This window comes from Scyliorhinus canicula, chromosome 16 (assembly GCF_902713615.1).
Source record: "Scyliorhinus canicula chromosome 16, sScyCan1.1, whole genome shotgun sequence".
NCBI classification, from domain to species: Eukaryota; Metazoa; Chordata; class Chondrichthyes; order Carcharhiniformes; family Scyliorhinidae; genus Scyliorhinus; species Scyliorhinus canicula.
The window spans coordinates 54,535,893-54,546,625 of NC_052161.1; the positions used below are offsets into that span (position 1 = coordinate 54,535,893).

General features: G+C 39.9%; 1 protein-coding gene across 2 annotated transcripts in view; it reads left to right on the forward strand.

Annotated features, from left to right (window-relative positions):
* Window positions 1-10,274, forward strand: part of kif11 (kinesin family member 11) — an 85,058-nt gene extending 74,784 nt beyond the window's left edge. Inside the window, exons 21-24 of one of the 2 annotated variants that reach the window (XM_038822005.1) lie at window positions 972-1,194; window positions 4,411-4,601; window positions 7,940-8,050; window positions 9,846-10,274. In XM_038822005.1, coding sequence (XP_038677933.1) covers window positions 972-1,194; window positions 4,411-4,601; window positions 7,940-8,050; window positions 9,846-9,968 — 648 coding nt within the window. In that variant the 3' untranslated portion in view covers window positions 9,969-10,274. The remainder of the gene's footprint in view (window positions 1-971; window positions 1,195-4,410; window positions 4,602-7,939; window positions 8,051-9,845) is intronic. The other variant, XM_038822006.1, reaches the window with a different exon arrangement.
* The last annotated feature ends 459 nt before the right edge of the window (window positions 10,275-10,733 follow it).

Consider the following 10,733-nt stretch of genomic DNA (forward strand, 5'->3'; position numbering starts at 1 on the left):
AAATTCAGTTGCCGTAGAATTTAAACCCAGGGCCCAGAAGGCTGGGCCTCTGGATTACTAATTCAGCGACATTGCTACTGTCTCCCAACAATGTGATTAACTCTTAACTGGCTTCTGAAATGACTCTGCAAACCATTCAGCTCAAGGACTGGGCCACAAATACTGGCCCTTGCCGGTAGCATCCAATATTTAAAGTATTGGTTTACCCAACAGTCCTTTGCTTGTAATCGTAAAAGATTGTAATTTTTCCTTCACTTCTTAGAAATTGGGAATATGGATTAGTAGTCTCAGTTATATCTGATTGATGAATGTTTTGACAGTTGTCTTTGACGCAGAAGCATTTTTTCCAACCTGTGCTTTTTCTTTCCCTCCCCATTCCAAATGGCAGCTACCTTCTCTCTTCACAAGTCTCTCTTCTCTGACCACCTTCTCCCGCCCAAAGAGTTCTCTTCTCTGATTATCTTTCTCTTTAACTCCCCCTCCCCACCACAACCACTTTTTTCCTGAGTGAAAGGTTATTGTCGGTGGAAATTCTAATAAATTTTGAGAAATCAGAAAGTAATTTCAGAATTTTTGTGGAACAGACGGACAGGGAGGAAATTGGAGGTTTACAGTCTTGATCTGATTAAACAAATAATTCTCGACTCCGGTATCATTCTTTGAAATAGAGCTGCTGAGAATCCCATGTTTGTGTACGCAAGTAGTGAGGCTCTTCAGAATTTTTCGGATGAATTGGAAAGCTGTGTCAAAATGTAAAATTATACAGTGCGAAGAGCTCATGGAAATAAAAGATAGCAAAATTTAACCACCGATCTTTCACTTTTGTCAATATCTTAATTTTGGGTATCAATAAATGTTGCATCATGTTTTTAAATTTAACTTTGATGTTTATCTCAATCTGGCTGCTCTTTATGTTGACAGTGCAAGTTACATGACATCATTTTTTTTTCACCCCACCCTTCTATGTGTAGACTGCCAATAAGAGATGTGACACTCTAGTCAGCAAGGTAACAGAACAGCTGAAAGAACAGCGTGATACTGAGGAATGTGCGCTCTCTATTGTCCGTAATCAGGTTAATAATGATGCGGGAGAAATGATGCAGCACATAAAAGAGCTAACTGACCAAACCCAAACAGGACTAAATAACGTCTTGAACTTCTTGAATGAAGAACTCCAACAGGACATCCCAACCGGTATGATCAACTCCTTTGGTAAACAGTGAATGGAATGATTAAATGCAAATGTGTGGAAGTTTTAAAGTACAGTGCAAATAGGAAATGTTCAAATTAACCAGTGAATGGATTGACAACACAATAGCTTAACAGTACTTCAACAAAACTTGCAATTTATTTCAAGACTTTCCACTTGCAGGATGGCTAAATTGCTCATCCATATTGATAAAATATATCTTCCAACTGCACTGAAGCCGGTATAAGAACTAGGAGCAGGAGTAGGCCATCTGGCCCCTTCATTAAATGTTTTTAAGGTAAAGATAGATAGTTTTTTGAAGAATAAAGGGATTAAAGGTTATGGTGATCATGGCTGATCTTTTGTGGACTCCGCTCCACTTTCCGGCCCGAGCACCATAACCCTTAATCCCTTTATTCTTCAAAAAACTGTCTATCTTTACCTTAAAAACATGTAATGAAGGAGCCTCAACTGCTTCACTGGGCAAGGAATTCCATAGATTCACAACCCTTTGGGTGAAGAAGTTCCTCCTAAACTCAGTCCTAAATCTACTTCCCCTTATTTTGAGGGTATGCCCCCTAGTTCTGCTTTCACCCGCCAGTGGAAACAACCTGCCCACATCTATCCTATCTATTCTCTTCATAATTTTATATGTTTCTATAAGATCCCCCCCCTCATCCTTCTAAATTCCAACGAGTACAGTCCCAGTCTACTCGACCTCTCCTCGTAATCCAACCCCTTCAGCTCTGAGATTAACCTAGTGAATCTCCTCTGCACACCCTCCAGTGCCAGTACGTCCTTTCTCAAGTAAGGACACCAAAACTGAACACAATACTCTAGGTGTGGCCTCACTAACACCTTATACAATTGCAGCATAACCTCCCTAGTCTTAAACTCCATCCCTCTAGCAATGAAGGACAAAATTCCATTTGCCTTCTTAATCACCTGTAAACACACTTTCTGTGACTCATGCACTAGCACACCCAGGTCTCTCTGCACAGCAGCATGCTTTAATATTTTATTGTTTAAATAATAATCCCGTTTGCTGTTATTCCTACCAAAATGGGTAACCTCACATTTGTCAACATTGTATTCCATCTGCCAGACCCTAGCCCATTCACTTAACCTATCCAAATCCCTCTGCAGACTTCCAGTATCCTCTGCACTTTTTGCTTTATCACTCATCTTAATGTCATCTGCAAACTTGGCCACATTGCCTTTGGTCCCCAGCTCCAAATCATCTATGTAAATTGTGAACAATTGTGGGACCAACACGGCTCCCTGAGGGACACCACTAGCTACTGATTGCCAACCAGAGAAACACCCATTAATCCCCACTCTTTGCTTTCTATTAATTAACCAATCCTCTATCCATGTTACTACTTTACCCTTAATGCCATGCATCTTTATCTTATGCAGCAACCTTTTGTGTGGCACCTTGTCAAAGGCTTTCTGGAAATCCAGATATACCACATCCATTGGCTTCCCGTTATCCACTGCACTGGTAATGTCCTCAAAAAAGTTCCACTAAATTAGTTAGGCACGACCCGCCCTTTATGAACCCATGCTGCGTCTGCTCAATGGGACAATTTCTATCCAGATGCCTCGCTATTTCTTCCTTGATGATAGATTCCAGCATCTTCCCTGCTACTGAAGTTAAGCTCACTGGCCTATAATTTCCTGCTCTCTGCCTACCTCCTTTTTTAAACAGTGGTGTCACGTTTGCTAATTTCCAATCCACCGGGACCACCCCAGAGTCTAATGAATTTTGGTAAATCATCACTAGTGCATCTGCAATTTCCCTAGCCATCTCTTTTAGCACTCTGGGATGCATTCCATCAGGGCCAGGAGACTTGTCTACCTTTAGCCCCATTAGCTTGCCCATCACTACCTCCTTAGTGATAACAATCCTCTCAAGGTCCTCACCTGTCATAGCCTCATTTCTATCAGTCACTGGCATGTTATTTGTGTCTTCCACTGTGAAGACCGACCCAAAAAACCTGTTCAGTTCCTCAGCCATTTCCTCATCTCCCATTATTAAAACTCCCTTCTCATCCTCTAAAGGTCCAATATTTACCTTAGCCACTCTTTTTTGTTTTTGTATATTTGTAAAAACTTTTACTGTCTGTTTTTTATATTCTGAGCAAATTTACACTCATACTCTATCTTACTCTTCTTTATAGCTTTTTTAGTAGCTTTCTGTTCTCCCTAAAGATTTCCCAGTCCTCTAGTCTCCCACCAATCTTTGCCACTTTATATGCTTTTTCCTTCAATTTGATACTCTCCCTTATTTCCTTAGATATCCACGGTCGATTTTCCCTCTTTCTACCGTCCTTTCTTTTTGTTGCTATAAACCACTGTGAAAAATCGCTTGGAAGGTTCTCCACTGTTCCTCAACTGTTTCACCATAAAGTCTTTGCTCCCAGTCTACCTTAGCTAGTTTATCTCTCATCCCATTGTAATCTCCTTTGTTTAAACACAAAACACTAGTATTACACAGGACAAGATCTAGGATCGCTTGTTCCCTCGTAGGTTCCATTACATACTGTTCTAGGAAACTATCGCGGATACATTCCATAAACTCCTCCTCAAGGTTGCCTTGACCGACCTGGTTAAACCAATTGCCATGTAGATTAAAATCCCCCATTATAACTGCTGTACCATTTCTACATGCATCAGTTATTTCTTTGTTTATTGCCTGCCCCACCATAACGTTACTATTTGGTGCAGCAGTAAGTAATTGGAAGTGTTGTTCATGAGACATAGACATGCAGATGTTTAAAATCATTGCAAAAATCTCAGAATTTCTTTCATTACAGCAACTGTTTCAGTCACAGCAAGACTGCACAAATGTTAGAAATGAATGACCAGTTAGCTGGTTTTGGTAGAGGCTAGCGCACCAGGGGATTCCCTGTTTTGCAATATTTCTCTGGTGTCTTTGCATTCACTCGGACCATTGGCATAAATGGTTTAGTTGGTCGTTCAAAAGGCAGCATTGCTGATGCATCACTTCAACGGAATACCTACCAATAATGTGTACTCCAGCCCTGAAATAAGCCATGATCCCACACCTTCTAACTTGGAGGTGAGGGGAAACTATTCAGGATTGTTTAATTTTGGCGTTGTATCCCTATGAAGAAATTGTACAGGTTGGAAAGTATTTTACACCAATTCAGCTGGATTTGTTCTGGTCTTAAAGATAATTGTATTTTGATTTTCAGGTACAACTCCACAGCGCAGAGAATATTCGTATTCACGAGCCCTCTTGAGAACAGAGCCACGTGATGTCTTGGTTGGTCAGCACAAAGCACAACAGCAGCAGATCCAGAGTTCTCTGGATGTTGCCATGTCCATCCAAGAGGAATTAGTTGCTGAGCAGGTGAATGTTATCCGAAATGTTAATTTAGTTGACGTAAGTATCTCTGCACTTTCCACGGGTTATATATCCGAAATGCATTAGATATTAGCATAAAATACTTCTCTACATGTCTATCCCAGGGTAGTGCTGCAAAAGCAGGTGCCAAATGATTTGGGGTTCAGAAGCAACTTGATTAGATGCTATAACCAGCTTTTCTACATGTAACAAACTTTGTCTTCCTTTTTGCTAAGAACTGAATCTAATTATTTCAATTCATTAGTTTATCCAATAAACTAATCAACTGAGCAAAATTCATGACCAATTTGCCATTTATATTTTAAGGTTTTCTTGCTAATCATTATCTCACAATGCACTTGGCCCACCGAGTCTGCACCGATGCATGAAAAACACCTGACCACTACCTAATCCCACCAACCAACATGTGGCTCATAACCTAGAATGTTATGGTGTGCTAAGTGCTCATGCAGTTACTTTTTGAAAGATGTGAGGCAACCTGCCTCTACTACCTTCCCAGGCGGTCACCTCCCTTGGGTAAAAAGATTTTTCCTCACATGGTCATGTTGAGCATGACCTCTCTCTGACAAAACCATGCTATCACTGATCAAACCTTGCCTCTCCAAGTGGAGATTGATTCTCTCTTTAAGAATTTTCTCCAATCGTTTCCCTACCACTGATGTGAGACTCATTAGTCTGTAGTTCCTTGGCTTATCTCTGCAAGCTTTCTTAATAGTGGAACCACATTAGTTGTTCTGCAGACCTCTGGCACCTCCTTTTTTTTCCCCCTCGAGATGCTAATTCCTTGGATACTGGATGCCTTGCAGAACACATGTTATTCCTATGTATGTCTTGACTGAATGTTAGCAGGATCTTTGAACAGGCATGCATTTGAAGCACATGCCTAATTTCAGAATGGAAATCCAGGCTTTGAAGCTGGTCCTCATCGCCAGCAAGACCTTTTTCACTCATTTTTATTGTCTGCTTCCTATTACCACCACCACCCAACAACCCCCTCAGCCACAGCACCGCCACCATCTCCATACACATAGAAGTCAGCCCGGGAGTATTGACTGAATTTGCTCCCATAAACCAAGTACTCGGGCCAATTATACTGGTCCAGCTATTGCAATATTTTTTTATATATAAATTTAGTGTACCCAATTCATTTTTCCAATTAAGGGGCAATTTAGCATGGCCAATCCACCTAGCCTGCACATCTTTGGGTTGTGGGGGCGAAACCCATGCAAACACGGGGAGAATGTGCAAACTCCACACAGACAGTGACCCAGAGCCGGGATCGAACCTGGGACCTCGAAGCCGTGAGGCAGCAGGTCTAACCCACTGCACCACCATGCTGCCTGACAAACTATATGTTTAAAGCACATTTGTTTCCCGTCCCACATTGCCTTTGAACGGAGTGACCTGCTCAGCCATTTCAGAAACCAATTAAGAATTAACCACATTACTATGGAAGTTGAATTGCATGTAAACCAGACCAGGTGAGGATGGCGGATTTCCCTCCCTGAAGGATATTGATGAACCAGAAGATTTTTTTTTTTATAATCATAATTTCGTCATTACCATTACTGAAGCCAGTTTTCAATTCCAGATGTTTATTAATTGAATTTAAATTACATCAAGTATCATGGATGGATTTGAACCCATGACTTCAGAGCATTAGCTTGGACCTCTAGATTGCTAGTCCAGTAGCATTACCACTATGCTTCCATGTTTCCAGTTAAGGTGAACTTTCTGGATTATGGGAGCCAAACAATTCCTAAATTTACACAGCTTTGGGAAGGGTCACTGAAATGTTTGTAATTTAGTTTCCATTCATATTTAAAACAATCTTAATTTGTTTTGAGCATACCACGAGAAATGATGAAGCACCTGTGTAATCTAGAGGTTTTTGGGTACTTGAGAACCATACTTGAGACATCCACCTATTCTATAATTCTCATGAATTCTTAATCCAAACTATCTCAAATTTCACACATGGATAGAATAAGAAAGCCTTTTGTTCCTCTTAGCTACCCCCTCACCATGGCTAGAAGAAACATATATGTGGCTATCTGTGTGGATAGAATTGGCTTCTGGCTGATGACCCCAATGGTCTATTATCCAGACATTCATTGAAGAGTAAGGAGCAAATATCTAATAATAATCTTTGTTGTCACAAGTATACTAGATTATCATTAGATCATCAAATTCAGCCATGATCTTATTGAATGGTGGAACAGGTTTGAGGGTCTGACCCGCTTATTCCTGTTCCTAATTTATATGTTCGTACATGATGTGATATTGAGGTAGGAAATGGAGAAAGTTTTTTTCAATTTTAAGTGCCCAATTATTTTCATTCCAATTAAGGGGCAATTTAGAGTGGCCAATCCACCTACCCTGCACACCTTTGGGTTGTAGAGATGAGACCCTCGCAGTCATGGGGCAATGAGCTGGGATCAAACCCAGGTCCTCCACCTTGCCTCTTGGGTCCAACTGAAGATCTGGGCTGATATCCGAATTGGCCCCATCATTTCTGCAGAAAGCTATTGTGTAAAATATTTTCCTCCCGACATGCACAGAGCAGCACTCTTTGTTGGGTCAGGATTTGGTAGCAGCCAAAATTCTGTACCACAAGTGTTGATCGTCCAGTTTCTTGTGAAAGTTAGCTCCTCCAGAACTCCTGATACATGAGAAAAACAAGTTAATGAAAATTGTCTTTGTATCCTGAGGTGATGTCTTTTACTTGATTGAATAGCACTTTTTTTTTTAAACAATGTGTGTGAAAGAGTTTTCAATGTGTATAGGTAGCTGTGAAATAGTAAACTTTATAAAATCAGACCAAAATTTTTAAACTGGGGCGATGTTTGTTCAGGTGGGTGTTGACCCATAGCACTATCTAAAGAGTTGTAACGAATATTCGTTCATCTGTTGATCATCATAAAACTGATCATTGATCATCGCTTCTCTCCCTTTTGACTATGATCAAGCGTCCAATCAAGTCCAAGATTAGGTGCAATGCCTTTTCGTGTGTCGCTTGTGGAGATCATGAATTAGTTTGAACTTGGATTGTTGTTTGGAGCAAGTAATGAGATCAACTGGGGATTTGCCCTGTCCATACCGTGCATTGGCTTTGTAACTTTAAGGATGGGATTTAAAAATATATATTTTTTTTTAATTCATCGCTCTGATCTAAGTGGGACTTTGTGTGCAACACGGCTGCAGCATTTCTCTACAAGTGATAAGCATCACAACTACCTCATTTGTACTGCAATGCTTTGGGGTGCTTTTTTGAATGTGAAAAACTTCGTACAAATGAAAATTTGTTTGTCCATTAAAATCTGCTATTCATGAAAATAAATTGTGGTTGATTTCAGGAATGTTTGGAAAATGATCAAGCAAGCATGTCTAATGACAGCATTACCAGTGAGAAATGTAACACTGAAGAAAAATTGTGCCTGGGAAATGGTGGTGCTCCCTTCTTCAAGGTAAATCATGTTGTGCCATTAAACTTGCATTTCTAGGTTCATTTTCAAGATAGATGGGTGAATAGAGATAAAAGTGTAAATCACGTAATGGACAACTATTTTATCACACTTTATAAAACCTTGGTTATGATCTCAGAACAACTAGCCACTTGGAATGCTATAAACATGTGCTTTGGGTGCGGTTGGCAAACCTTTTTTTCTCGATTTAGAATACTCGATTACTTTTTTTTTCCAATCAAGGGGCAATTTAGCGTGGCTAATCCACCTATCCTGCACATCTTTGGAATGTGGGAGTGAAACCCACGCAGACACTGGGAGAATGTGCAAACTCCAAACAGACAGTAACCTGGGGCTAGGATCGAACCGGGTCCTCAGTGCTGTAGGCAGAAGTGCTAACCACTGCTGCCCTGCAGTTGGCAATCTTGAGTGCAAATTGTGCTCAAAGTTAGGTTAATTTTCACTTGAACATAATTGTGGAACATAATCCTGCATGAGCGAGAGCACTGAGGCAGTGTTGTGGATTGCAAATGTTTGTGTTTAATATTTCTTAAACATAAGTGGTAACCTGGTATACTGTTTTTTCTGAAATCAGTACTGTGGACTGAGAATATGTTCATAGGAAGCTATATTATATTCTTAAAATTAAGTATTGTCAGTGTTGAAACTTTCTGGTCAATGTGCCAGAGCTGGATAGTTTTAATTGACTCTTGAAACCTCCAGATGCGAGAACTTGGTACAAAATGTGCAAAGTATAAAAATTGGGATGAATGGGTTTGAAGAAGTTTGAGTGTTGATGGAACTTCATTATGAAGGAGACAGTGTATGCATAGACTATAGAAGCTCTAATGCACGTGGAGTCTCTGAACCTGATAAAGGGAGTGCTCACTTAATTGGTGGGTGCATTCCTGAAAATGGGCACTTTAAGTGAAACACCCAAGTGTAACATGGTTTAAATTGTTAAAGGCAGAATTGAGTTCCTGAGAAGTCGGTGTACAAATTGAAACACTCCACCAGATAGATGTATGCAATGCTGCACATCCCTAGCCAAAATAATTTGTGAAATAAAATAAATCATTGAATATAACATTGTATAAATTTAAATTAGAAAATACTTGGCAGTCTCTCAAACTGTTCGTTCGGCTCAGGAATGACTTGCTTCTGCTGTGGGTACTGAGGGGCAATGGCTGCTATACTGAATGGAGTGAGCAATCTGCAGATTCTATCATCTGCGGACAAACGTTGCTTGGAAGATCAGAGTCTCTTTGTTAGTGCCTTCCCAAATGAACCTTCTCCCATTGTGGTTGGTCACAATGAGTTGCTGGTGATGTTTGTTGTCTTCAGAAATGCTTGCGGTCATCCCTAAAGCATTTCATAACAAGATGGGTTTGAGTGATTTTAGAGCCTCTATGTTGGGAATTTTGGCTGAGGGAGGACCTTGCTGTTACACCACCCACGGGATCTTTTGAAGATGCTGCTAGTTTTGAATTCAAGATAGCATCCAAAAGCAAGGTCCTTGGAGTTAATGGGATGAAAGGCCAGGATCACCAGCAGCCTTAAAGTCTATCCAGGGATTGTTAGGACAGTTTTCTTTTGCTTTTCCTGATCTTCTTGGAGTAGCTCATGGTATCATTGAATGCTCCTTTCACTCTTGACACTGCATGAATTCGTAGAAATAGACTATTTTCAATAATTTGCTGCAAAAATGTCTCAAAACAAATGTGAGTAGTTACAATAATTTATCTGTTCATGTGTGCTCATCCTGTTGGTAATTTTGACTTTATTTCACCATTTGTAGCACAATAAAAGACAGAAAAGGGATAAAGAAAACAAAACTGCAGTCAATTGTGACAAATGGAAGTCAGTGGAAGATGATCCAGGGCTATTGAAATCCAAGTTGCCACTCCGAATACAAAATTAATATATTTGTGATTTGCCATTTTGATTACATCTATAATGCTGTCTATATTTTTGTTTCACTGCCTTAAAATTCCAGTGATCCGAAGTATTGTTACTCGAAACATTCTTTTTTCAACATTGAATCATTTCAAAAAGATTCTTTTAAATGTTGTGTACTATATCTGACTTAATTATTGTTTTGAAAACTTTTTCTATACACTGTTTTTACAAAAGATATATCTAATGCTGGATAATAAAGCTTTTTATAGGCTTAATCTCACTGGCTGTATATACTTGAAAATAAAATTTCATACTGATTCAAAAACTATTTATATAAAAGATGTAAATTGCATTCCTTTTAGAAGTAGCTTTTTTTTGGTTAAACATGTGACAAAGTCTTTTCTAGGAACACAGCTTCATTATAGCTACATTAGTTTCTTACCCCACCTTCTACAAGAGGAGAGGGTCACAAAGGCAATTTATCAGAGCAGACGGTCCAACTTTCTCACTTCCTCTCAAGAAGATACTGACTCATTCTGGTCAATGATTCTAAATTTAGGGAAGAAGATGCGCAAAGGCTGCAGATGAAATTTACGGATGGAACCACGGCTGTGAAATTTCATTTAGGTGGAGACTAGAGAAACAGGTTATACTACTCGGCAGAGGTGGTTAATGGGAGAATTGATAGAGGAGAAACAAGCCCAAAACATATGTACAGGGCGTGTCCCACAACACTAGGACTTCCTCCGCTCCCTCGAACAGCCAGCATATCCTAGACTTTGTTGGC